The 27,958-nt window shown below is 40.7% G+C and overlaps 3 protein-coding genes across 5 annotated transcripts; 2 read left to right on the forward strand and 1 right to left on the reverse strand.

Annotated features, from left to right (window-relative positions):
• Positions 1-1,759: 1,759 nt before the first annotated feature.
• Positions 1,760-7,454, reverse strand: LOC308327349 (deoxycytidine kinase 2). Its single transcript, XM_080780719.1, has 9 exons — positions 7,413-7,454; positions 6,657-6,756; positions 5,788-5,903; positions 5,582-5,665; positions 3,708-3,817; positions 3,384-3,531; positions 2,881-2,996; positions 2,667-2,766; positions 1,760-2,429 (listed from the first exon to the last, which is right to left on the reverse strand). The coding sequence occupies exons 2-9, from the start codon at positions 6,748-6,750 to the stop codon at positions 2,403-2,405; spliced, it is 795 nt and encodes a 264-aa protein (XP_080636845.1). The 5' UTR covers positions 6,751-6,756; positions 7,413-7,454; the 3' UTR covers positions 1,760-2,402.
• Positions 7,455-7,485: 31 nt separating this feature from the next.
• Positions 7,486-16,227, forward strand: LOC308327350 (heterogeneous nuclear ribonucleoprotein H2-like). Of its 2 annotated transcripts, none has more exons than XM_080780721.1 (11): positions 7,486-7,608; positions 8,954-9,050; positions 9,547-9,702; positions 10,408-10,551; positions 10,814-10,949; positions 11,857-12,032; positions 12,227-12,339; positions 12,487-12,622; positions 12,857-12,931; positions 13,602-13,697; positions 14,715-16,227. In XM_080780721.1, exons 2-11 carry the CDS (start codon positions 8,969-8,971, stop codon positions 14,783-14,785), a joined length of 1,185 nt encoding a protein of 394 aa, XP_080636847.1. In that variant the 5' UTR covers positions 7,486-7,608; positions 8,954-8,968; the 3' UTR covers positions 14,786-16,227. The 2 variants fall into 2 exon arrangements, with proteins under 2 accessions (XP_080636847.1, XP_080636846.1); XM_080780720.1 differs by having other exon boundaries at positions 11,857-12,044; positions 14,715-16,226.
• Positions 16,228-16,442: 215 nt separating this feature from the next.
• Positions 16,443-27,958, forward strand: LOC308326627 (heterogeneous nuclear ribonucleoprotein H2-like). 2 transcript variants are annotated; one of them, XM_080779593.1, is made up of 11 exons: positions 16,443-16,724; positions 18,492-18,588; positions 19,555-19,710; positions 20,068-20,211; positions 20,898-21,036; positions 21,858-22,045; positions 22,224-22,336; positions 22,482-22,617; positions 22,835-22,909; positions 24,684-24,776; positions 26,068-27,958. In XM_080779593.1, exons 2-11 carry the CDS (start codon positions 18,507-18,509, stop codon positions 26,136-26,138), a joined length of 1,197 nt encoding a protein of 398 aa, XP_080635719.1. In that variant the 5' UTR covers positions 16,443-16,724; positions 18,492-18,506; the 3' UTR covers positions 26,139-27,958. The 2 variants fall into 2 exon arrangements, with proteins under 2 accessions (XP_080635719.1, XP_080635720.1); XM_080779594.1 differs by having other exon boundaries at positions 21,858-22,033.

A 27,958-nucleotide genomic window follows, 5' to 3' on the forward strand; every position in this document is an offset into this window, starting at 1 on the left:
CACACGGTATTTACTTAAGTAAAGGTAATAAATCAAATGTATTGATGTCGCAATGCAGCCGTTTATCCGTTAAATAATCAGTTCCCTACAATGAAAATACTTCAGGAATATCCATATATCCATGTCGCTCAAATATTTAGTATGTACAATATTACAATAGTACAATATTGAATGAATGTGCAAAGTTATTTTGTCCCTGTATATCTTCAGCATACAGGTAATGTTAATAGGGTTACATTTATTGTTCCATAAATGCAGAGCAAGTCAAAAGGCACAGTATTACCACTGATAACCGGTCCATCTATTGGTACTGTTAATTAATAACTGGGGCAGAGGGCGTGATCGCACACGTGTGACACAGACACACGCGCGCGCACACACACACACACACACACACACACACACACACACTGCTTCACACTGTCACAAATATGAAACAATACTTATTCACAGCCCTATAATCCAGGGTTCTTCTCCAAGCCACTGTGCAGCTCGATCAGTCGGGAGTTAACTCCCTTGCTCAAGGGCACTTCCAAATTGTCATCAAAGGAGGGGACAGCAGCATCACTCCCTACTCGATTTTCTGCCATTCTGGGGATTCGAATGAGCAACCCTGTAACTTTGACACTGGGATCTCATTTCTGATGCTGGATGTAATTTAATACAGAAATGCATAACTTGGCAACCAGTTGTATGCTTCTAGGATGCCGACAGGCCTGGCAAAACAAAAGTTAAAGCAATGAAGAGACCAGGAAAAAGACGAGAGGAAATAAGGGGAGATGAAAGAAGAGTGAAAGGTTAAAAAAAAAGAACAAAATTGGACATTTGCTTAATTATCTCACATGCCCGTGTCAATGAACAGACCTGCCAATCAAACATTAACTTAGAGGAGCGTGTTATATCAGTGTACCAAGTCCAACATCTAGTAAAGCTGTCAAACCAGCACTGATACACAGACATTAAGTCCTTATTAACAGTAATAAATCACACCCCTTACCACACCACCAGACCATGCAATAATGCATTTCCCACAAGTATCAAGGTAGGGTAAGTGATATAATTTTTTGTCAAAAGGTTAAATCACTATATTCTGAGTAATTGCTAGTGTTTTTTTCAGTAACAGGGGTCTCCCTGTCTCTCCAGCTCTTTAATGAACATAATACATTTTCAGGTAGGTGACACATTTTAGTAGTCATTTATCAGCTTAATTTTTTTGTGTTCCAGTTCCAATTTTGTCTGCTAATTTCTGTGTCATCACTTCCAATTCCACTTGTTTAATCTCTATCCTGACAGCGTTCTCCATCCTGATTGGATCAAATTGGTATCCTGATCTGAAAATACTTTAACATCTGTTACTGAACAAACACTATATAGCAATGAGTAGCCTACCATCACAATATAGTTATTTAACACTTTAACCAAAGTAAATCACTTAACTATAGCATTGTCATGATAGTATGCTGTATATCTACAAGTAAGACGCGCAAACGCGGGAAGCGAACGCAGCTCGTACATATTTGGGTTTTTTTAAGATTTCTTTTTAAGTTAAGTTTTTAAGATTTTTTTTAGTGTGTGTGTGTATGTGACTATGTGTGCGTGTGTGGTTTTTTTAAGTTTAAAATAATAATAATTAAGTTACGCAAAAAGGGATAAGACCAAGACACAAGTCTGGCTAATGCATAGCAAGAATTTAAAAAGAAAATCCACCTATGCATTGCAGCAACAATGCCTTCATGACTTGACTGATGAAGGCACTGTTGCCACATGATGTAGGTGGATTTACTATAATGCCTTAGTCTCTTCCTTTTTTTTGCATGTTTTTCTTTTAGTTTCAAATACCATTTAATGCAGATTAATGCTTAATTTATATGGTTGTCATTTGCAGAAAATAGGCGCTTCACAAGGCACTGTGAGCTTGTACTATAGATATTAAGTAAGAGGCAAATTAATCAAGTATAAATCAAGCTTTTATGTCTATGAAAAAACAAACACCAATTAGATCCATTGCATTTACATACACTGCAGTACAGTCAAAGCCATTCTGTACAAAATTCAACTGTACAAAAATAAAAACAAATATATACAAACACATGTAAATTCCACTCACATCTGACTGACCCTTTACTTTAAAAGAAAAGGGGGGAAAAAATCGAAATGTATCAAAATAAAAAAAAAGGACTCGTGACTTCAGACATTATACTGTCTACATTGTCAAAATGGATCCCAAACACTAACTTTTGTCTCATTAAAATCACAACGCTTTCTGCAACCGATTTTGTGAACCAGTTTGGTCCCTTGGTTGGAGTGTGGTGCTGGGAGGGCGATGCCGCCATAAAGGCAGTATTAATGAGGTCTTTGGGACGTCATCAGTCAGAGGCCAGTGGTGATTGGTCGGTTAAATGCTACAATGTGCTCAGAAACTCTGTGACCTGCAACAACAAAAGGGAGAACATGTTATATCATATCCTTTAACATAACTTCTATAAACCTGCATGATCCCTCGTCATTTAAAGTTAAATGTAAATTGACATTTCCATTATTACTACAAAATAATCTAGTTTTGAGATTTAATATAAAATTCAGCTCATTATGAAAACAGGCGATTATAGATTTTTTTAACTAGTCAATGATTTTAACTCGTTTACGCAGCGACATCGCTGTCTGACCTTTTCGATGGCGGCTTCTTGTTTTATGCGGTCATTCTTAAAGTCATCGTTGACGTCCAACACCAAGATGGGTAGGTCGTGCAAGTAGCTGAAGTCAAGCCTAAGACACACAAGATAGTTTAGACACTATGCATTTATTTATTATTTTCCAACAATGACCCTAGTCTAGAAATATTCATTTTGTACACATATAGGATATGGCCCGAGGACTCACTTTGTGCTTCTGTGGTAGAGCCAGCACTCGTGTTTATAGTGCAACTGTTCTAGGTACTCCAGAGGGATTCCCTGCTCCTCCTCTCTGCCTCGCATCTGCAACCGCTGCATACATCTCTGCAAACATGAGGGGGGAAAATCAACCACCATTGAAACTAATGGATAACTGGATTAACCCATTCTGACCCGAGATCAGATTCATACGAGGTTTCCACTGGACACACACTGGTCTGATGAACCCCATTCTGACCTGAGATCAGATTCTAAAAATGTCAGTCGCTCTTCGATTTTTCTAAAATAGCAGACCTACAAGCTCGTAGCGCGCCACTCGGTGGCGCGCTATGAGCTTGTAGATCTGCTATTTTTCAATAGATAAAGCATAACATGATGCTAACACCAAAATGGGTGCCCGGTCAGAATGGGTTAATAAGTGTGAAGAGAGAAATGTATTGAGCAGTCAAGGTTTTCCCAATTCCAGACCAAACTCCCAAACAACTACCGTACCTGAGGGTCAACTCGGAGGTAGATCATAGCGTCCAACTCAATCTGGGACTCAAACTGTGACAGCAGCCAGCCGTGCCAGTCCTGGTAGATGGACCACTCAGTCTCGTTCAGGTCGCCCGACTCAAAGAGATTAGAGGCAAAAACATACCTTGTGGGAATACGAGACAGAAATAGATGGCATCAGTGGTCACAGAAAGAGCAATAATAAAAATGTGCATGGAAGGGAAAGAAAATGGAGGGTCAATAAAGTAATGCCCAGTTGATTCTAGGTTGTGCATTGTATCGCAGAATGTAGCCGGTTTACAAGCTCCATTCGCTCCTTACCGGTCACTGTAGACAGAGCGTTCGTAGAACTGGACCGGGTGCTCAGCCTGCTGCAGTTTGGCTGAAGGTGGCTGCATTTGAGAACGGACACGACTCAAACAAGCATAGCTCTGTGGGAGAGAGAGAACAGCACGTTTACTTTGGTTAATGTCTTCCGAAGTGTGATGGAGAATTATAATGTCATGTCACTGTACTATATGTTGCTAACAAAACAAGATCCTTTGTGCAGTGTTCCGTCTTATCGTGTGTGCATGTAGTAGAGCACATAGAAGTTAGACGCCCTTTCCGGCTCTGGAGCGTATGTGCTCAAGGGAGGGCAAAACTTCCTTGCGAAGCTCAGTGGAAGCGCGAGTGTGCGTCACAAAGCGCATGTTCAGGTCCCAGAAAAGATGCGCTGTGATTGGCCAGTAATCACTTGAGTGGCAACGTGAGGTAATGTGCCTTCCAAACTTCCGGTGTACTTCCTCCCCCACTGTAAAATGTTCCACCCCTCCTTCAACACACATGGCTCCAACGAACTGCAGCGGCCTATGAGAAATCTATTTTTTGAGTGGTGCAACCACTCCATATGTCCCTGCTATAGCCAAATCCCAATACCCAAAATCTTGACCACTCGCTCACACACTCAATCACTCCAGCATGGCAGTGTTATGGTGAAATTGGTGACCTGCCAAAATCTTGTGGACTTGTGGCCTGAATACCACTATTGAACTCGGCATTGATTTACATTCGGAAACTGACATTATGTGATTGTATACACACATTTCAGCAGGTCACCAATTTCCCCGTAACACCACCATGCTGGAGTGATCAGGTGCGAGTGGCCAAGATTTTTGGTACTGGAATTTGGCTTATGTCCCCATGTTTAGAGTACCAACAGGGGGCACTGTTGCACCACTCACTTCAGACCGTTCTGATTTTTTTATATCTATGGTGGAGCATTCCAATCTATTGAGGCTACTGTGCAGTGCAGCACAGTCAAGTTTATAACAAAAAGTTTTATATGGCATTAGGATATACTAGACCGGTGCCCGGCACAGAGTCGGTTACAATGGAAGTTGGAGAGCCATGCCCCACCCGGCTATGCAATGCCCGTTGTACCCATGTCAGAGTACCCGTTCCACCAATCTGTCTGTGTCCCTTTTATGATCATATATGGAGATTTCTGTATCCGTCTCTCTGCGTCCCTTTATTCCTATATATAGTGACTGGAGTGGTGTGATGTCAGAACAGGCCAGCTCCATTATGTGAACTCTGTGCAGGGGCCCTGTCCAGAGCCCGGGCAGAGACACTCTTCTGAGGTGTCAACTTTCAAGATATGGTGAGCAATGCTTGCAAACTTTAAACAAGAGTGATTTGTAAATTATTTTTTGTTCATGACAAGAAAGCAGTGACAAGCATGCATAGTCAAAATTCTACATGTGCACTTAGTATTGCATTGCATTTCTGTACCTGCCTCGACACTCGTTGTACATATGTGTCATAATGCATTGCACATGATGCATCGAAATGCTATAGTCACCAAGTTAAACTGATGTGCTTCCAATGCAAACCAATTCATGGTCACTAATAATCAGTGATACAAATAGCCTGCATCCTTAGACTCACTACATTGAGAAAGGACACAATCATGTCAGCCTCCAGGGTCATGGGATGCAATACTGTACTCAGTACTGTACTCTAAAGTTGTTGTTGAAGTAGGACTCATAATAAAATGTCCCTGGGAGCCATCTAAAATACCACCCCTGGGTCCCAGGACCCATTACATTGAAAATTCATTTACATCACTGAATTATAACTTTGATAATGGAACAATACCCAAATATGTATTAGTGTCATCACAGATAACTGTCATTGAAGGAACTGGGACAGACCTGGAAGGTGTAAGACCAGCGACTGGGTTTGTCATACAGCATCTGAAGCAGGTTCCCTCCACTCTTCTGGGAGGAGCTCAACTCCTGCAGAAAAACAACAACATGAACCTCTTCTCACATTACTCACGTTCACCGGTCCCCCTCCCAATGCTCATTTGCCATGCGTTTGCTGTACACTGTAATCAGTTTGATCATTATTATTGTACCTCATAGATGTCACCATTATTCTGAACGTTGCACCACTTGCCGATGGGCTCAGGGATCACCTCCCAATCATCTGACGTTTTCTCAAGGAGACGCACAAACGTTGACTTGCCAGCAGCTGAAAGTGCACACAGACAGTTAGACACACACACACACACACACACACACACACACACACACAGGACAGACAAGACAACTTGTGTAGCCTACAGACATGTTGTTAATACACCTGACCTAGCCAACTCGAATACTGTGGTCTTCTCTGCATTAGTAGACTGATCATCACATCATCCTCTCTGCGAAGAAGTTAATTAATGCAGCTGCACACTGAAGTGAAACTAAGCTAAGGCTACATAGAAATAGTAGATTATAATAGGCCTATGTCAAACCACTCCACTGCAGAAAGTTAGTAACAACTTTAAATGTCACATTGTTTGTGTATTATTAGCCTTAGATCAAGACTGTCTCTCGTAGATGTATTGTTACATGATGTTGACATCGTAGGTATACAAATGTCAACATTGATAAAATACATAGTGTTAAGGAATGATAATTAGTGCATATATATTTATGATGCATATAATATTCCATTAAAGACTTGAAAGAACACGGAATTTGGCGCCATGCATGAGACTCGCGGCGGGATATTTGTTATTGTCCTGTAAAACATGTAGATTAATTTCACACCACTATTTATTTTAGCGGCCATTAACATTAACACGAATACATTGGACCAGAGTACGTCGTTGAAAAGCATTTAAACGGCATATTAAGTACATGATGCAAGATTACTTCATTCGGCAGAATCGGCACCAATATGACTGAGAAATAATATAAATCTGTTTTAAATTACCAAGCAGTCTGCACTCACCTATATTTCCTTCAATTGATATCTTCTTTGCTCTTTTCTCGAAGCTGTTGTCAAAACTAGGACTGGGACATATTCTTTTCGGCGGGGTTGCCATTGTGTACTAGCAAACAGAGAGCAGCTGCCTCAGATTAGAGAGTATTAGTACAGACAAGCAGCAGATGCGCGGGTTCCAAAGTAAGTAAGTAACTGAAGCACAAAATCGAAGTCCGCGCCTAAAGAGCGTCCACTTCCTAAGGGGGTGGGGCCGGTGTTCGTTGGACCAAGATGCTCTGGACGAAGATAACCCCTCTTTGTTCTGTTATGGGTCGTATTAAAATGGTTGACTTCGCATGATTGATTGATTGAAAATTGTATTAACAATTTTTAGGATGGGTACAGTAACAGTTCAACGAAAGTACAGTTCAATACAAAATCTGCTAAGAGGAATCATAAAACAGAAAAAGCACTAATACTTATTTACGGTATATACGTTCTCCATTTTCAACAATAAAACTTTTCAGAAGTTATTTGTAGTTTGTTTGATAAATTATACCTATTTACAGCTCAAAAGTATGTACGTGTGTGCCTTAGTTAAACCCAGAGTGTTAAATGGTCTACATGATTCTTTTTATTATTATTATTTTAACATTTTAAGAACACAGATCTTGTAAGATCTTGGAATAAATTTGAGAACCTGCTCACCACCGAAAAACCAGACTATGAATAGGCTTTAAAAGTGTGGCTCCACCTTTTAGAGGGCTCCACCCGTCCACTCACACGCAGGCAAGGCAACCGGTAGGTTATCTCTGCTTTCTGTACGATCTTTGGTTCAAGGCTACGGACCGGAAGTAGTCCTACGGCGGCCTAGTATCTGCCGTATTCGGAGGTGGTACATGCGCAGTGTGGTTGTAGACGTCTCGACGAGGAAAACGGGACAACCGCCACGCCGAAAAACATTTAATTTCTGACCAAGGTAAACCTATTTTATTGTCGTATACGCGTCTCTGTTATTACATGCACGTTGTATTTAATGTATCGTTAACAAATAGCACCCAGAAACAAGTTTATAAACATCATGTACATTGTGTAATGTAAATGTTGCTGTATTGGTCTGTGTGTGAGGCCTGTGCGTGTGTCTTTGTGTGGTGCCGACCAGGCAGCAGCATGCTGCTTTGTGCTAAAAGTTGATTTATAGATTATAATACACGCTTCCTTTTTACTCCAAATGTTGCATAAAACATTTGTTGTTCGTACTTTGGGGGCTGATTGTTATTGTTCGTTTGATTAGGGCCTCCGTGCCCCTGCCCCAGTCGTTAGCTCTTCGCTAACCCATTCATTCCACCAGGCTAACCGGTAGTAGGATTAAACATACAATCAGTTTCGATTTACTCCAAACCCCCATGTTGTTAATCGGACTCATGAAAGTATGCGAAACAAGAATTTCGGCATATTATTAAAACATTTAAATTTGTACTCTCGATCGACTTGTTTTCAGGCGTTAGCAAGATAGCTAATCAATGCTTACGTGTTATCAAATTTACAGTCTCTACAATCAAAGAATAAGACACACAATTTGAGATGGGAGGGGGGAAAAGCCTATATTCCAAATATTTTCACCTTGAACAAAGCCAGTAAATTATGTATTTATTTGCAATAGGGGGCGCCATACTGTAGTAGTTAAAACATGAAGCCTAATGGTCTCTATGCATGGTTAATGTGAGCAGGACAGGGACAAACAAAAAATAATGATGCCCTCTGACCGTGTGGCAGTAGTATGAGAAAGCATATTTAGATTGTGTAAATGTACTTAGTTGACTGCAATTCCCAGGGGCCTGTACCTTTTCCACCAGGGGACACCTCCATCTTTTTTTTTTTGTGCAGAAAATGGGTGAACACGTATGTCTACCTGACTGCTATTTTTGACAAATTACTGTTTGTAATTGCCCCGCCTAGAATAGATGGTCACTGTAGAGCTCAAGACTCTGATAGGAGAGTGTGGATTGTCCCGAGTTGGTATGGGGCTAGACTGCAGTGCACTCTCGCATCGCAGGGATGCTATGATTCATGTGGTTAATGTCATTACATTGTCCCCACTCGCCAACACCAACCTACTGATCTGATATAATCTTCGTCTGGTCACAAGTAATCTGCCGGCTGGACTAGAGTAGTGGTACTAGTGACGGAAACGAACCCCTGGCAATTTGTGTCTTTTTATTACCTAAAGAATTATTATTATAAGAATAATTATTAATTATTATTATCGCTGCTGTCTTTAGCTGATTTAGCCTCTAACTATTGGATCTGTCTAATAATTTCAGGGCAGCAGATTGAGGATGGCTGATGAGGGCTATGTGGTAAGGATACGGGGTCTGCCATGGTCCTGCTCCCTGGAAGAGATTTCAAGATTCTTCTCTGGTAAGATGAATGCAATCAATGCGTCATAACTCATAAGTAATTATTGGATAGAGATGGTAATGCATGGATTAAAAATTCTGCCAATTATACAAGGAAAAGTGGCCAACAACTGCAGTGGTATCCACGTAACAGACTTCAGAATTATATAAACACATATGTTATGTACGTGTATGAGTGTCAGCCTGTTATATGACATATTATGTGTACTAACACTAGTTCACTGGCTGTCTGTAACACAATCAGACCTCTGGTCATCAGACGCTGGCCTAGATAAGAATACGATCTGGTGAGGGTGCATTTAGTCACCAACTCACTATGGGATACTCTCTCAGGCCTATTGTTAATTCCTATGTGTGGTTGTGGGTGTCATAAATGCTAAATCATGACTCTGTGGATGGATTATTGCATTGTTTTGGTTTGTATATCTTTTTGGGGTGAAGAACCTTTCATTAAATATGCTATATAAACCAAATTGACTTGATTTGCCTCTGTCCAGACTGTAAACTGGCTGATGATGGTAGCAGCATCCACTTCACCTACACCCGAGAGGGCCGACCCAGTGGAGAGGCCTTTGTCGAGATGGAGACTGAAGAGGACCTGAAACGGGCTGTTAAGAAAGACAGAGAGACCCTGGGACACAGATATGTAGAAGGTAAGGGAAACATGAATAACAATGTGTAAGGTGGTCTTTCATCCTTTCATGTATGAGACAATGAAGGAACAGAACACTACAGGGCATGGGAGGAAATAATTATAAGAATAAAGCAATTTGAATTGAAATAAATATTCTGCTGTTCCTGGACAAAAGACTGATAGTGTTGGCAGACCATTTAAATATCAAAATAAATGCATATGCATGCTCCTGACCTAGACAAAGGACAGGTAGGTACTGGTCAATTAACACATGACGTGACTGAGTATTGACTTAGGCTGTTTTATATAAAACATTTAACTTGCGGAAATCATTGTCTACTAATAATAATAAAAATTAAAAAGACACAAATGCATCTCATTCTAGAAATAGAGTATGCAACTGGGTGTGAAGGAAGGGGCACAGAAACAACACATTGCATGATAAGAGAGGGTTTGTTTTGGACTGGGTTGAGAATGGTGTATGTAGTATGCATTTCATTCACAAGATAAATCACTTAATCATGACAAAATATTTTATCAATATGACGGAGCCAACATTTAATCTGTTATTGTGTGTGTGTGTGTGTGTGTGCGCGTGTGTGACTGAGTACTGACAGGCTGTTTTGTATAAAACGTTGCATTTATGGAAATAATTCTCGACTAATAAAATAATAACTACATTGGGTACATATATCACAACTGTTATACTGTGTGTGTGTGTCAGTGTTTAAATCCAACAGTGTGGAGATGGACTGGGTTTTGAAGCACACTGGCCCAGGTTGTTCAGAGCCTGAGGGGGAGGGCCTGGTCCGACTGCGAGGTCTCCCCTTTGGCTGCAGCAAGGAGGAAATTGTTCAGTTCTTCTCTGGTAATGAACACTACCTCTTCCTTCTCTCTCTCCCCTGTACACAGTAATAATAGCAACTAATGCTATAAATATATACGTGTGTGTATTGTGTATATATAAATATTTTGATCCCATGTAATACAGGCTGAGTAAATGCAATTTTTCTGAACATATCATTTCTTTGTGCCGCACTATATATTGTAATTTTATGTACGTTTAGTTTGTTGCTGTGATCTGGAAATGGCTTATCAATTTAATCTATACCTGTCTGTTTGTTGTAAAGGATTGGAGATTGTTCCCAATGGCATCACGTTGCCCATGGACTACCAGGAGAGTACAGGAGAGGCTTTTGTCCAATTCGCAAACCAAGAAATCGCTGAGAGGGCCCTAAAGAAGCATAAGGAACGGATTGGACACAGGTAACTGACCAGGCAGTGACTGTGGAAATGATGGAATTAATTTAATCTTTCGCGCAGAAAGATTAGATGCACAATACTGAACTTGTGGCCCATATCCGATCATTTCCATAGTCATTTTGGCCTACATTGCTTTTAAAAAAACAGCTTTATACAGTAAACCATATTTAAAAAATAACGGCACATGCTGGCATAAAAATAAACTCACTATATAGATTATATGTAGATATAAAGTATAGTTTCGTAGGGGTATAATGGGAAAACACTAACCCACCACCACAGAGACCTGGGGTCAGTTCCCAGCAGCTGTCTCTGCTTGACAGAGCACTGCAATTTGGCATTTGGCAGTGTTCACAGATGGAAAGCCAGTAGAGGACTGTGTCCTTTGTAGAACTAGAAGTTCATTTCCCAGCTGTATTGGAGATATCCTCCTACTTAACCAATGCCTTTTTCCCTGCTCTTTTTGGTCTGGTGGTTACCTCTAAATTAAATTACTTGAACTGGATGGAAACAATTTTTCATTGCAAACCAATACTGTATTTGTTATACAAAGATGCTGTCCATATTGGGACGGTGTCAGGTTTTAGTTTCAAAGCAGTAGGCTTGTCAGCAGAGAATTTCTCTGGTGTTAAAAAAACCCCTACATTGAATTTACGTGTCACCAAATGTATTGGTAGTCACTCTCCAATTCGTGTTTTGGGGCGCCTGTTAAGCGGTGTGACCTCCCAGTGAAACTCCTCGTCAGGTGAAAAAGAAGCGTTCTCTTGTGTATTGGAGGAGGCACGTGGTTGAGTACACCCTCTCCAGGCCAATAGTGGCAGTGACTGTGACTGCAGTACATGGTGAATGTTGACGATATCATAAATATATACAGTTTTATATAAATACTTCACGTGTTATGTGCCTGTAGGTACATTGAGATCTTTAAGTCGAGCCGGGCAGAGGTGCGGACCCACTATGAGCCTCCTCGTAAAGCCATGGGAGGCATGCAGCGGCCAGGACCCTACGACAGGCCGGGGGGAGGAGGCAGAGGGGGAGGTTACAACGGCATGAGCCGAGGAGGTTCCCACGACAGGATGAGGAGGGGTGGGTACGGAGGTGAGGAGCAGTTGGACCGCTTTGGCAAGGTCTCTAGAAATTGCCCTGTAAAAAGGGAGAGAAAAAAGAGTCACAGGCGAAACTCTCCTTCAGCAAGAAGACATCACTTCACTCCGGGCCACTTGTCTGTTGCAGTTCTTGTTTATGTAAATAACCTTCCTCTTCCCACTCTCTTGCTCTAGGAGGTGGCTCAGATCGCTATAGTGACAGTGGTTCTAGCTTTCAGAGTACAACAGGACACTGTGTCCACATGAGAGGACTGCCCTACCGAGCTTCCGAGACGGACATATTCAACGTGAGCAACGTGAACACTCAACATACTGTATATACATTCACACACATGTCGGATAATAAAATATCCTTGAACCCTCAGTTCAAGTTGTGTTGCACGTATTTTTCCTTTAATTAACAGCACTGTGTGTGTGATGTGCTCTTCATGCAGTTCTTCTCTCCTCTGAACCCTGTGCGTGTGCACATCGAGGTGGGACACGATGGCAGGGTGACCGGGGAGGCAGATGTGGAGTTTGCCACACATGAAGACGCCGTGGCGGCGATGTCCAAAGACAAGGCCAACATGCGTGAGTCTCTTTGCAACCCCAGAAATATACTAATTATTCAAAAAGTTGTTGATGCTGGAAACAAATATTGTCGTTTTGATTGAAATACGTCTTTTTGTATAGGATACAAAATGGATGAATATCAAAAATAATGTATATATTCAGGGTTGCAGATATTTAAAAGGTATCGGGAAACTTTAATCCAACATTGATCAAATCGCCCCTACATTCAGAATGCATCTTCTTCTTCCACAGAGCATCGTTATGTGGAGCTGTTCCTCAACTCAACAGCAGGGGGCAGTAACGGTGGCTATGGGGGCCAAATGATGGGTAGGTCTCTAGAAAGATGAGCCTGACAACTTCTTACTTTAAAAACGGCAAAGAATGCAATAACTCACAATCACAGTGGATGATGACAAATATAAGAAACATGCGTCACTCGGAAGTATGTAATATTTTAGTGCCACAGTGCCCAATGAACAGTTTGGGTGTGTTATGTGTTACTATTTATAAATGTCAAATATTTATTCTTTTGGTAACTTTCTTGCTGTGCACATCATGCACAACAAATATCACATTGTATTTCCGACCACATTTTTCTTCAAGGGTATTTGTGAAGATCCGATATGGATAGAGTCCACAGGGATGCATATAGTCAAGTCAGTGGTGTCTTCTCACATCGCTGACTTCTCTCCTTAGAACACTCTTCTAATAAAAGCACCCCGTTACCAAAAGTGGAATAAAACACTGACGGGCCTACAAGGCAACCAAAGGCACTCCACTTCCATAGATTAAAGGCCTGATCCTTGTTCTCATGTTTGTTTCTTAGGCTTGTTTTTTTCCACAAATGTTGAGAATTGACCAGTTTCATAGTTTACCTGGAATTGTAGTTTCTTGATGGCATTATACTGTTTGCATTGTATGTATGTGATTATCTCGTATTGCTCTGGATAAGAGCGTCTGCTAAATAAGCTAAATTGTAATGTTCTCTATCTCCTAGGAGGTAACCAGTCGTCCTATGGTAACCAGGGAATGGGAGGAGGCTACTCTGGAAGCTACAACAATAATTCAGGCATGGGGGGCTACAATGATTACAGTAAGCACCAACTCCCTGATCTCTCTCTCACATAAAATGTCTTGTCCTGTTATCCTGGCATAGCTTATTAGTTTATTTGTATACTAATAGAAGTATACATTTTGTGATGGCCATTCAAAGTGCTTTACAGAAGGCATAAAACTGCATCTACAAAGAACTGAATTATTAAATGGATAAAAGCAGTATTGGAAAATCATCAAATTGCAATTATTGGTTTATTTTATTTATTCTCACACTATCGGCAGTAAACTCATATTCATCAGAGGTATCATATTATGCTTCTGGTCCCAGTCATTTACTGGGCTAACCCCTCTGAATAGAGCTTGTTTTTCAAAGATGCTTAAAGTTGCTGTGAGTGATATTTTGGGGGTTAAAACAAAATAATGTTTTTGCTTTGTTTGAAAGTTCTCATACATAAGTGTTTGTTTAGTAACAGGAGTCTCTCTAGCTATTTAGTAAACAGAAAATACATTTACAGGTGGATCACCAATTTCACCAATCAGGATTATTAGCTTTGATTTGATCTTCAACACTTCCAATTTCAATTGTTTATCCTGTATAAATTCTCTCTCCTGAAGGGATGAAATCGGAATCCAACCAGAATTTTTTTTTGTATTGTTCACTAAAGCGTAGCCCCACAATCTCCGAATGCCATAATAGAGTCTGGAACTACACCTACACTGACTGTAGGTGTTAGACCTGTAGGTGATAGACCTTCCGTTGATCCAGACTGTATCACGGAAGCATTTGAAAATTGCAAGAGGCAACGCGAGACTAGAGAGACGAGGAATGATTGCTATAAGCGTGTCTAGCCATTTAACACGTATAAAAATAAGAATTATTACACCACCTTTAACGTTGTAGTGTTTCCCCGAACACTTTATATACACCATATACTGGCTCTCAAAAATATTGGGAAAATAATATAGCTACATAAATGCATTTTCTATTACTATTTTATTTACATTTTTTTACTTACTTAGAGATCCTGATGTATCTATTCCTCCTTCTTGTTAGGTAACCAGGGCGGAATGAACAGCAGTTACTATGGCAACAGCCGCAGCATGAACGGCGGATGGGGCATGTAACCATGGCGATGGAAGGGGGCTGGGGGTCGATTCACGTGGCTTCATTCAATTTCCGTACACCTTGTTGTGTGACAGAAGGTGACATGAGCATTTCTTATGAATGAGTTCTGAGTCGTTTTTTGTTTTTTTTTCTTCCTTCAGTTTTTGAATGCTTAAAGTAAATCCTTGTGGACCGACTGAATTCAGAGAATTGAACCCAGTCCCAGATGGGTACTCCAGAACATTACATTTGAAAGAGTTGGGACAACAGTCCAATAGACACTTTCTGATATGTTAAAAAAAAAAAACTCAATTAGCTTAAATATGTATTTATTTGTTTTATTTTTCTCTTTTTCAAGTAAAGATTTGGTTTTGATTTGTACCTCTCAGCGTGACATTCGATTTTTGTAGGAACTATTAAGCTACCAAATTATGTATGTCATATGCCCATGTCCCAACTCATCCATGTATAAGGTTCTGTGATACCTCAACAGGTGCCATGTTTCATTTGGGAGGGGTATTTTTTGTTTAGACAGATTTTTGTACAGATTAGATTTTTATTCTGGTACCAACCTGTGTGTGCGTTTGTTTTTCTTTCCCCCCTTTTTTATGCATTTAAATACCAGAATACCAGGTTGGTACCAGAATACCAGTTTGGTACCATCCTTGGAACGCATTTCAGGTATTTAAAGAATATTTAGTTTCCCCTCAACATGTACATTTTGATGACCTTCTGTAATGTCTGTCTGGTTTTATCAAGCTCATCTCAACCAGTTCTAATATTTCGGAGATTCTTTTTGGACAACTGCCCACCATGTGTCTGCTTTTCTTGCTTCAGGTGCTTTTTGGCCCAGGCCCACTGTTGTTCTCAAAATATAACTGCTCTGACCCTTGTATCCCTATTCTGGTCAAAATAAGTGTAATAGACACATTGTGAGTTTCCATATCGGCTGATTTCAGCAAAGAGATTTGGTCCAGAGGAACAAATTAGTGGGACAAGCATGGGCCCCTGTGGTTAAAACTTATTAGTGTTTTTGTTTGTGACTCGGCTCTTTAAAAGGATGTGATTTTCAGTGAAGAGTCCATTTGGAACAACAAAATGTACTAAAATTGGCCAGACTGAAGTAAATATCTCAGAAAATGTCCTGTATTTGGCCCTTTTTATTTAGAGGTCGCATATCTTTTTTCATGTATTAATTACTTTGCATCTAACACAATGTATTACACTTGAGAGAATGTCTGTTGTATAGAAGACGTAATGAAGCGCACAGCTCATTTTCGAGTGGAAGGAGTAGCAGATCTTTTAAACCGTTATGGTCATAACTTTTACAAATCCCACTTGTTCCTTTGGTTCTGCTGTCTTAAATAAACATTGATACCAATGCTGTGTATGCAATGTCTTGAGTATGAGTGAACTGTGTGCAACCGACTTGTAATGTATTTTAATCTGGAAAGGGAACAACCTTACAGTTAAGTCTGATTTAAACTTTTCCCTTCTTGCGCAGTTGCACACAAAGAATGCCAAACTGTGCTTGATATATTTTGTAAAGCATCTATTGACCAACTGTTGGTGGTACATTTAAAATCCTTGTTTCCTGTGGATAGTATAGAAGACTAAACATTTGTCATAATTAAATTTGGTACATTTTGCCTGCATATAGTTTATTAATGGTACCCCAATTTTCAGCAGCTGTCACAGATTCGCTTAAGCCTAGGGAAACTGAAATTGAATTTCAGTCTTTGTGAGATGTGTTACTACACCTTTACCAACATACATTGGTGAATTAACTCTACAACAACAGTTGTGTTTACCAGAGGTTATCATCTGCTTTCTCTACGATCTTTGGAACGGATGTAGTCACCCGGCGGCCTAGTATTCGGAGGTGGCACATGCGCAGTGTGGTTGTAGAGGAAAAACGGGACAACCGCCACGCCGAAAAACATTTAATTTCTGACCAAGGTAAACCTATTTTACTGTCGTATACGTGTCTCTGTTATTACATGCACGTTGTTTCATTTAGCGTTAACAAATGGCAGCCAGAAACAAGTTCATAAACATCATGTAAATTGTGTAATGTAAATGTTGCTGTATTGGTCTGTCTGTGAGGCCTGTGCTTGTATCTTTGTGACTGTGGTGCCGACCAGGCAGCACCATGCTGCTTTGTACTAAAAGTTGATTTATGGAATATAAATGTCCGCTTACTCTAAATGCTGCATAAAACATGTGTGGGTTCGTACGTTGGGGGCTGATTGTTCGTTTGAAATTAGGGCATTTGTGCCCCAGTCGTTAGCTCTTCGCTAACCCATTCATTCCACAAGGCTAACCGTTAGTAGGATTAAACATACAAACTGTTTATATTTACAAAAAAAACAACATGAAAATTGGCAAAACAGCAATTTCGGCATATTATTAAAACATTTTACAAAATGATACTCTCGATCGATTTGTTTTCTGGCGTTAGCAAGATGGCTAACCAATGCTTACGTGTTATTAATTTATTATGTGAAAATCTAATTTACAGTCCCTAATATCAAAGAATAAGACACACAATTTGAGATGGGAGGGGGGAAAGCCTATAATTCCAAATATTTTCACTTTGAACAAACCAAGTAAATATGTATTTATTTTCAATAGGGGGCGCCATACTGTAGTAGTTAGAACGTGAAGCCTTAGTATGCATGGTTACATTGGTTATAAATGTGAGCAGGACAGGGACAAAACAAAAATAGTGATACCTGTGCATCATGCCCTCTGACCGTGTGGCAGTAGTATGAGAAAGAATATTTAGATTTTCTCCTTTGGAAGTTGTTAAAATATCACAGAAAGGTGTGTGTGTGTGTGTGTGTGTGTGTGTGTTGCACATCAAGCCATCACAACCCAGTTGGGTCTCAAAACCGCTAGCAACCATGATAGTAGTAGTTAGTTATGGCTGTTACTTTGGCCCACCAGCCACAGGGCAGTGAGTGACAGGGTCTTCAGAGTAGTAGATTTTTCAGCAGATGGTGAGCAACGTTTTCAAAACCCATGTACTTAGTTGACTGCAATTCCCATGGGCCTGTACTTTTTCCACCAGGGGACACCTCCTTTTTCTTTTTTACACATATTTTTGGAGAAAATGGGTGAACACGCTTGCAAGTTGCGTTGAGTGAGTCTGACTGCTATTTTTGACAAATGGAATTCCCCCCAGAATAGATGGTCACTGTAGAGCTCAAGACTCTGATAGGAGAGTGTGGATTGTCCTGAGTTGGTATGGGGCTAGACTAGACTGCACTCTCACATCGCAGGGATGTTATGATGGTTAATGCCATGTGGTTAATGTTGTTAAATTGTCACCACTCGCCTCCAACAAACACCAACATACTGATATAATCTTCGTTTGGTCACAAGTAAGCTGCCAGCTGTACTAGAGTGACGGATACCCCAGGCAATTTGTGTCTTTTAATTAACTGAAGCTGTTGAGAATAATTATTTTCGGAATGCAGACGCAAATCTGACACACCAAAGGTCCAAAATGCGGAAATCACCTGTCGCTCCCGAGTCCCGACAATGTGTTGGTCCGACATGCGTTGTCGTTGTGTAGGGTTTTCTGTAGGGTCACGGGGTGTCAGTCTAATGACAGAACTAGGCAACGGGGTCTATTTTGTCTTAAGTATAACAACCTGTCAGGGGGATCGCTGCTGTCTTTAGCCGATTTAACCTCTAACTATTGGATCTGTCTAATTTCAGGGCAGCAGATTGAGGATGGCTGATGAGGGCTATGTGGTAAGGATACGGGGTCTGCCATGGTCCTGCTCCCTGGAAGAGGTTTCAAGATTCTTCTCTGGTAAGATGAATGCAATCAATGCATCTGTACAATTATTGGACAGAGAGAGTAATGGATTTGAAAAATGTCTAGGTACTGTAGGTTAAAAATTCAGCTAATTACACAAGGAAAAGTGGCCAACAACTGCAGTGGTATCCACAGACTTTCCAGAATTATATAAACACATATGTATGTGTGAGTGTCAGCCTGTAATATGCGTACTAACACTAGTTCACTGGGTGTCTGTAACAATATCAGACCTCTGGTCATCAGACGCTGGACTTCTAACTGCCTAGATAAGAATACGATCTGGTGAGCGTGCATTGATGATACTCTCAGGCCTATTGCTAATTATTCTGTGTGGGGGTGGGTGTGGTAGGAGGTCATAAATGCTAAATCATGGGGGCCAGGTGGCACAGTCAGTAGTGCTGTCACCTCACAGCTAGAAGGTCCTGGGTTTGATTCCCGCTGGGGGCGTGTTCTCTCCTCTGCGTCATTGTGCCCATAGTAGCATACCCGAGGTGGGGTTGGCGAAAAGGCCTTTCTGTGTGGAGTCTGCATGTTCTCCCCATGTCCCCTAGGGTGGGTACCCTCACATGTTCTCCCTGTGTCCCCTAGGGTGGGTACCCTCACAAAAAACATACATCCCCCTGGCCATCCAGGGGCGCCTGATGGAGGAGAAAGGAACTGGTCGGAATAACGTGTTCATTCCATGCGTTACGTCCGGCCGGGGAATCTCTCCCCTGTCAGGTGAAAAGAAGCAGCTTGGACTACTCATGCATTGAAGGAAGCATGAGGTCAGTCCGCTGCCCCCCCAGGTTGGCAGAGGAAGTGTAGCGCCCAAGATTGCATTGACACTGGGTGGAAAAAAATGGGTTGCAAAATTGTGGGATAAAAATTATAGAAAAAAAAGAAAAAAAGCTAAATCATGACACTGGATGGATTATTGCATTTTTTTCCAAATTGACTTGATTTGCCTCGTTCCAGACTGTAAAGTGGCTGATGATGGTAGCAGCATCCACTTCACCTACACCCGAGAGGGCCGACCCAGTGGAGAGGCCTTTGTCGAGATGGAGACTGAAGAGGACCTGAAACGGGCTGTTAAGAAAGACAGAGAGACCCTGGGACACAGATATGTAGAAGGTAAGGGAAACATGAATAACAATGTGTAAGGTGGTCCTTCGTCCTTTCATGTATGAGACAATGAAGGAACACTTAAAGAGAAATACAGGGCATGGGAGGAAATAATGATAAGAATAAAGAGATTTGAATTGAAATAAATGTGTTTACACATCACAAGATAAATCACTTAATCATGACACCGAGTTGGTGTTGGCTAGACCTCACTCTCGCATCAACTAACTATGACACTATGACACATTTTATCAATATGATGGAGCCACATTTTAAAGTGTGTGTGTGTGTGTGTGTGTGTGTGTGTGTGTGTGTGTGTGTGTGTGTGTGTGTGTGTGTGTGTGTGTGTGTGTGTGTGTGTGTCAGTGTTTAAATCCAACAGTGTGGAGATGGACTGGGTTTTGAAGCACACTGGCCCAGGTTGTTCAGAGCCTGAGGGGGAGGGCCTGGTCCGACTGCGAGGTCTCCCCTTTGGCTGCAGCAAGGAAGAAATTGTTCAGTTCTTCTCTGGTAATGAACACTACCTCTTCCTTCTCTCTCTCTCTCCCCTGTACACAGCAATATCCTCAGTGTTAAAAGACGTGTAGTTGTTACGTCCCCACCAAAGAGGTCCAGGTGTTATTTTGTGCAAAAGCGCATTATTGGCTATTTCCCCTAATATAAGCCCTCAATGAATTTAATTTAATTTAATTTAATTTAATTGAATGGGGCATTGGGGTGTGCTAATTCGCTTTTATTTTTGTATATATCCTCTCTTCATAATGTAAATAGTATTACCAAGCGACACAATTTACTACTTATTTCGATGGAAAATAGCAAATTAGCACAAAAACCCAACCCCCATTGAGGGCTTATATTGGGGGAAATAGCCAATAATGCACTTTTGCACAAAATAACACCTGGAGCTCTTTGGTGGAGATGTAACGACTACAAATAAAGGTAAGAAAGCCTTCTAGCATGGAATGCTCCACTGTCATATTTGTGACATTAACTAGGCTGTCAAATGATGCTATATTTAATTTAAATATTTTGATCCCATATAATACCAGCTGAGTAAATGTATAATAAACATATAATAATGGTTGTTTTGTGCAGCACTATATATTATTGTAGTTGTAATGTAATTTCATGTATTTATTGTTTGTTGCTGTGATCTGGAAATGGCTTACCAATTTAATCTATACCTTGTTGTAAAGGATTGGAGATTGTTCCCAATGGCATCACGTTGCCCATGGACTACCAGGGTCGTAGTACAGGAGAGGCCTTTGTCCAATTCGCAAACCAAGACATCGCTGAGAGGGCCCTAAAGAAGCATAAGGAACGGATTGGACACAGGTGACTGACCAGTGCAGAAAGATTAGATGCACAATACTGAACTTGTAGCCCATATCCGATAATTTCCATAGTCATTTTGGCCTACATTGCTTTTAAAAAAAACAGCTTTATACAGTAAACCAGATTTTAAAAACAACAGCACGTGCTGGCATAAAAATAAACTCACTATATAGATTATATATAGATATAAAGTATGGTTTCGGAGGTGTATAATGGGAAAACACTAACCCACCACCACAGAGACCTGGGGTCAGTTCCCAGCAGCTGTCTCGCCAATGAACACATTTGGCAGTGTTCATAGATGGGAAGCCAGCAGAGGACTGTGTCCTTTGTAGAACTAGTAGTTCATTTGCCAGCCGTTTTGGAGATATTCTCCTACTTAACCAATGCCTTTTCCCCCCTTTTTTCCTCCTTCTATTTGGTCTGGTGGTTACCTCTAAATGAAATGACTTGGAACTGGATGGAAACAATTTTGCATTGCAAACCAATACTGTATTTGTCATACAAAGATGCTCTACTTCATATTGGGACGGTATCAGGTTTTGGTTTCAAAGCAGTAGGCTTGTCAGCAGAGAATTTCTCAGATGTTAAATGCCCCTACTTTGAAATTACGAATTGTATTGGTAGGCACTGAGATAACCAATTCGTCTGGCTACGCAATATTTTAGAATGAGAAACTCCTGATGTTTTGGGGCGCCTGTTAAGCGGTGTGACCTCCCAGTGAAACTCCTCGTTGTCAGGTGAAAAAGAAGCGTGTATTGGAGGAGGCACGTGGTTATATACAGTTTTATATAAATACTTCACGTGTTATGTGTCTGTAGGTACATTGAGATCTTTAAGTCGAGCCGGGCAGAGGTGCGGACCCACTATGAGCCTCCTCGTAAAGCCATGGGAGGCATGCAGCGGCCAGGACCCTACGACAGGCCGGGGGGAGGAGGCAGAGGGGGAGGTTACAACGGCATGAGCCGAGGAGGTTCCCACGACAGGATGAGGAGGGGTGGGTACGGAGGTGAGGAGCAGTTGGACCGCTTTGGCAAGGTCTCTAGAAATTGCCCTGTAAGAAAGAAAGAAAAAAAGTCACAGACGAAACTCCTTCAGCAAGAAGACATCACTTCACTCCGGGCCACTTGTCTGTTGCAGTTCTTGTTTATGTAAATAACCTTCCTCTTCCCACTCTCTTGCTCTAGGAGGTGGCTCAGATCGCTATAGTGACAGTGGTTCTAGCTTTCAGAGTACAACAGGACACTGTGTCCACATGAGAGGACTGCCCTACCGAGCTTCCGAGACGGACATATTCAACGTGAGCAACGTGAACACTCAACATACTGTATATACATTCACACACATGTCGGATAATAAAATATCCTTGAACCCTCAGTTCAAGTTGTGTTGCATGTGTTTGTCCTTTAATTAACAGCACTGTGTGTGATGTGCTCTTCATGCAGTTCTTCTCTCCTCTGAACCCTGTGCGTGTGCACATCGAGGTGGGACACGATGGCAGGGTGACCGGGGAGGCAGATGTGGAGTTTGCCACACATGAAGACGCCGTGGCGGCAATGTCCAAAGACAAGGCCAACATGCGTGAGTCTCTTTGCAACCCCAGAAATTATTCAAAAAAATGGTTGATGCTGTAAACAAATATTGTCTTATATGATACAAAAGGGATTAATATAAAAAAGAATGTATATATTCAGGGTTGCAGATATATTAAAAGTTATCGGGGAAACTTCAATCCAACCTTTATCCAATCGTCCCTACATTCAGAATGCATAAGTGGGTGTCTTCTTGTCTTCCACAGAGCATCGTTATGTGGAGCTGTTCCTCAACTCAACAGCAGGGGGCAGTAACAGTGGCTATGGTGGTCAAATGATGGGTAGGTCTCAAGAAAGATGAGCCTGACAAATAACTTAAATTCTTATTTTGAAAACAGCAAAAAATGCAATAACTCACAATCACAGTGGATGATGACAAATATAAGAAACGGCTAGACAAACATGAGAAGGGCGCACAGCACACCGATACATTTCTATGTTTATAAGGCGATAAACATAGAAAAAGCCGCACACAAATAGCCACGATGCTGGAAATGTATTAATAGTAACCAACGTTTCGACCTGTAAGGTCTTCTTCAGTGTCTTCAGTTCTTCATGTGTCACTTGGAAGTATGTAATATTTTAGTGCCACAGTGCCCAATGAACAGTTTGGGTGTGTGTGTTATAAATGTCAAATATTTCTTCTTTTGTAACTTTCTTGCTGTGCACATGCACAACAAATATCACATTGTATTTCCGACCACATTCTTCTTCAAGGGTTTTGTGAAGATCCAATAGTCCACACAGGGATATTCACACACACATAGTCAGTGCTCAGTGGTGTCTTCCCACATCGGTGTGACTTCTCTCTTTAGACCACTCTTCTAATAAAGGCACCCTGACCCTGTTACCAAAGTGTTTTCTTCCCAGTCGAAAATGCTTCCGCACACATGAGTTGAAAATATTGAAACCCTCAGCAAGCAGATAAATGAGTCAAACACACCACATCGCAGCGGGACTTAACCCATTCTGAACGGGAACCCATTTTGGTGTTAGCGTCATGTTGTGCTTTAGCTATTGAAAAATAGCAGATCTACAAGCTCATAGCGCGCCACCGAGTGGCGCGCTACGAGCTTGTAGGTCTGCTATTTTTTGAAAAATCGAAGAACGACTGACATTTTTAGAATCTGATCTCAGGTCAGAATGGGTTAATCAGACCAGTGTGTGTCCAGTGGGAACCTCGTATGAATCTGATCTCAGGTCGGAATGGGTTAACTTGTAGATTGGCTATTTTCGGCATGCAGCCAAAAATACATTGTTAGTCAACTAAAAGTAAAACCTTCCAAACCATAGCTAGCCACTAGATGGTGCAATTTCACAATCTCTTTACATCACGGTGAACACAGCTCAGCTTCTGAGCTTTTCCGACAAGCGTAACTCTACTCTGCTATGGACAATATTCAGCTCACGATTGATTGCGTGAACATTTTATTCACAGAATTCACAGTTCAAACGAAGGTGCAGGTCAATACAAAAACTGCTATGAGGATAAAACCAGAAAAAGCACTAATCAATTCATCAGAAAACGATGACAGCTCCGTCATAAATGGGGGTCTTATGGGGGTCCCTGCCTGGCATATATTTTCTAATGGGGGCTCATTACTAGTCAATTTGGCGGTCCTTCACATGAAAAAGTTTGGGAACCACTGCTTTCTAGGCTATAATAGCTGCTGCTGTGTAGTAGAAGAATTATTTATTTATCCCATGCAGCTCCGTACGACAAGTCACAGAACATCACTCCATTCACTACTCCATACACTGCATGAAAACTAAACGCTTGGATCATCACTGGCCTACAAGGCAACCAAAGGCACTCCACCTCCATAGATTAAAGGCCTGATCCTTGTTCTCATGTTTGTTTCTTAGGCTTGTTTTTTTGTCTAGACCACAAATGTTGAGGATGTCATTTAGATTTACCAGTTTCATAGTTTACCTGGAATTGTAATTAATTGATGGCATTATACTGTTTGCATTGTATGTATGTGATTATCTTGTATTGCTCTGGATAAGAGAGTCTGCTAAATAAGCAAAATTGTAATGTTATTCGTCTTCTAGGTAACCAGTCATCCTATGGTAACCAGGGAATGGGAGGAGGCTACTCTGGAAGCTACAACAACAATTCTGGCATGGGGGGCTACAATGATTACAGTAAGCACCAACTCCCTGATCTCTCTCTCACACACTATTGGTGGTGTAATGTAAGGCATAAAATGTTATCCTTGCATGGCAAGTTTATTTGTATACTAATAGAAGTATACGTTTGTGATGGCCATTCAAAGTGCTTTACAGAAGGCATAGAACTGCATCTACAAAAAACGGAATTAATTATTAAATAGATAAAGCTGAAAAAAGAAATAAAAAAGCAGTATTGGAAAATCATCAAATTACAATTATAGGTTTTAATTACTTTTTCTCTCAGCAGTAAACTCTCGTTCTGCCACCGACATGTGAAATGGTCTGGGCCAACCCCTCTGAATAGAGCTTGTTTTTCAAAGATGCTTAAAGGTGCTTTAAGTGGGGTTCAAACAAAACATGTGTTTGTTTAGTAACAGCCAGGGCTCTTTAGTGAACAGAATATACATTTTCAGGTGGATCACCAATTTCATCAATCAGGATTATTAGCTTTGATTTGATCTTCACCATTTCCAAACGGAATTAATTATTAAATAGATAAAGCTGAAAAAAGAAATAAAAAAGCAGTATTGGAAAATCATCAAATTACAATTATAGGTTTTAATTACTTTTTCTCTCAGCAGTAAACTCTCGTTCTGCCACCGACATGTGAAATGGTCTGGGCCAACCCCTCTGAATAGAGCTTGTTTTTCAAAGATGCTTAAAGGTGCTTTAAGTGGGGTTCAAACAAAACATGTGTTTGTTTAGTAACAGCCAGGGCTCTCCCTGTCTTTCTAGCTCTTTAGTGAACAGAATATACATTTTCAGGTGGATCACCAATTTCATCAATCAGGATTATTAGCTTTGATTTGATCTTCACCATTTCCAATTTCAATTGTTTATCCTGTATAAATTATTTCTCCTGAAGGGATGAAATTGGAATCCAACCAGGAAAAAAAAAAGTTAAAGAGTTGGAGAGACGATATTCTCGCGTAGCCAGACAATTATTCTCCGAATACTATAGAGTCTGGAACTACACCTACACCGACTGTAAAGACGAAACGGAAGTGAGGAGGAGGCTCCTCGTGATAGAGCTTCCGTTGCTCCAGACTGTAGGCAACAGTCTGGCAACGCGAGTCTAGAGACTTGTTGACACATAAAAATAAGAATTACCAGTACACCACCTTTAATGTTGTAGTGTTTCCCCGAACACTTGCTCTCAAAGATATTGGGAAAATAATATAGATGCTACATACATACATATTCTATTTTTTGCTTTTGTTTATTACTTAGAGATCCTGATGTATCTATTCCTCCTTCTTGTTAGGTAACCAGGGCGGAATGAACAGCAGTTACTATGGCAACAGCCGCAGCATGAACGGCGGATGGGGCATGTAACCATGGCGATGGAAGGGGGCTGGGGGTCGATTCACGTGGCTTCATTCAATTCCAGACAGAAGGTGACATGAGCATTTCTTATGAATGAGTTCTGAGTCGGGTTTTTTTCTCTTCCCTTCAGTTTTTGAATGCTTAAAGTAAATCCTTGTGGACCGACTGAATTCAGAGAGAATTGAACCCAGTCCCAGATGGGTACTCCAGAACATTACGCTTGAAAGAGTTGGGACAACAGTCCCATAGACAGTTTCTGATATGTAAAAAAAACAATTAGCTTGAATATGTATTTATTTGTGTTTTATTTTTCTCAAATTTGGTTTTGATTTGTACCTCTCAGCGTGACATTCGATTTGTAGGAACTATTAAGCTACCAAATGATGTATGTCATATGCCCATGTCCCAACTCATCCATGTATAAGGTTCTGTGATACCTCAACAGGTGCCATGTTTTATTTGGGAGGGGTATTTTTTTTGACAGATTTTTGTACAGATTAGATTTTTATTCTGGTACCAACCTGTGTGTGTGTGTGTGCGCGTGCGTGTGTGAGTATGTGTGTGTTTGTGTGCGTTTGTTTTTCTTTTGTTTTATGCATTTTAATACCAGAATACCAGGTTGGTACCAGAATACCAGTTTGGTACCATCCTTGGAATGCATTTCAGGTATTTAAAGAATATTGACTTTTCCCCTCAACATGTACATTTTGATGACCTTCTGTAATGTCTGTCTGGTTTTATCAAGCTCATCTCATCCGGTTCTAATATTTGAGAGATGTTTTTACTGTTTTGCTTGGACCTTTCTACACTGTGGAGGGAAAGATAATTTTTTAACACAGCACATGACAACATATAATTTGTGTTGATATGTTAAGAGATGATGTGTAGAAAAGCTGCACAAATGTGTCATTCCAAAACTAGACATGAGGACACAAAATAAAACCTCATGTTGTCCAACCCTAGCGCACCCCCCTCCTCTATTCTGTATTGTCTGAAAATGTAGGTCTGGGAACTGTTACATTTTCAGAATGTTAAATGTGTTGCAACCCTGCATTTTTATTTTTTACTTTTCTTTCTATGTTTTTGAGTCATATCAAAACTGTTGTTACAATTACAATTGCGTCAATGTTGATGAGACCATCAGTGGTCCTCTCTAATTGGACAACTGCCCACCATGTGTGCTTTTCTTGCTTCAGGTGCTATTTGGCCCTGGCCCACTGGTGTTATCAAAATATAACCACTTGAACCCTTGTGTCCTGTCACTTGGTCAAAATAGGTGTAATAGACACATTGTGAGTTTCCATATCAGCCGTTTTCACAAAGATTTGGTCCAGAGGATCAAATGAGTGTGCCAAGGATGGGCCCCTGTGGGACCCCGGTCAATGAAATGTATAGGGTTTAAGTGGTTAGAACAGGATCTTGTCATCTTTTTGTTGCTTGGTTTCTCACTGGTTCTGTATTAGTGTTTTTGTTTGACTCCACTCTTTAAAAGAATGATTTTCAGTGAACAAGTCTATTTGGAAAAACAAATACCCCATGTACAAAAATTGGCCAAAGACTGAAGTAAATAATTTACTTCAGTCAAAGTAAAGGCAAAGTTTTGGAGATATTTAATATCTCAAACTTTGCTGTATTTGGCTCTTTATTTAGAGGTTGCATATCTTTTTTCATGTATTAACTACTTTATTTTGCATCTAACACATGAGCAACAAAATGTATTACACTGAGAGAATGTCTGTTGTATAGAAGACGTAATGAAGCGCACAGCTCATTTGAGTGTGGAAGGAGCAGCAGATCTTTTAAACTGTTATTGTCATAACTTTTACAAA

The sequence above is a fragment of the Protomyctophum bolini genome, assembly GCF_963924005.1.
Source record: "Protomyctophum bolini genome assembly, chromosome: 13".
Lineage (NCBI taxonomy): Eukaryota > Metazoa > Chordata > Actinopteri > Myctophiformes > Myctophidae > Protomyctophum > Protomyctophum bolini.

Excerpts from the sequence above, each read along its gene's own strand:
- LOC308326627 (XM_080779593.1), top strand. The coding sequence starts at position 18,507 with ATGGCTGATGAGGGCTATGTGGTAAGGATACGGGGTCTGCCATGGTCC. Across the intron at positions 18,589-19,554 it reads GGTTTCAAGATTCTTCTCTG|ACTGTAAAGTGGCTGATGAT; the intron begins GTAAGATGAATG and ends GCCTCGTTCCAG. Across the intron at positions 19,711-20,067 it reads GGGACACAGATATGTAGAAG|TGTTTAAATCCAACAGTGTG; the intron begins GTAAGGGAAACA and ends TGTGTGTGTCAG.
- LOC308327350 (XM_080780720.1), top strand. The coding sequence starts at position 8,969 with ATGGCTGATGAGGGCTATGTGGTAAGGATACGGGGTCTGCCATGGTCC. Across the intron at positions 9,703-10,407 it reads GGGACACAGATATGTAGAAG|TGTTTAAATCCAACAGTGTG; the intron begins GTAAGGGAAACA and ends TGTGTGTGTCAG. Across the intron at positions 12,932-13,601 it reads CTATGGGGGCCAAATGATGG|GAGGTAACCAGTCGTCCTAT; the intron begins GTAGGTCTCTAG and ends TCTATCTCCTAG.
- LOC308327349 (XM_080780719.1), bottom strand. The coding sequence starts at position 6,750 with ATGGCAACCCCGCCGAAAAGAATATGTCCCAGTCCTAGTTTTGACAAC. Across the intron at positions 5,666-5,787 it reads ATAATGGTGACATCTATGAG|GAGTTGAGCTCCTCCCAGAA; the intron begins GTACAATAATAA and ends GTTTTTCTGCAG. Across the intron at positions 3,818-5,581 it reads GCTGGTCTTACACCTTCCAG|AGCTATGCTTGTTTGAGTCG; the intron begins GTCTGTCCCAGT and ends TCTCTCCCACAG.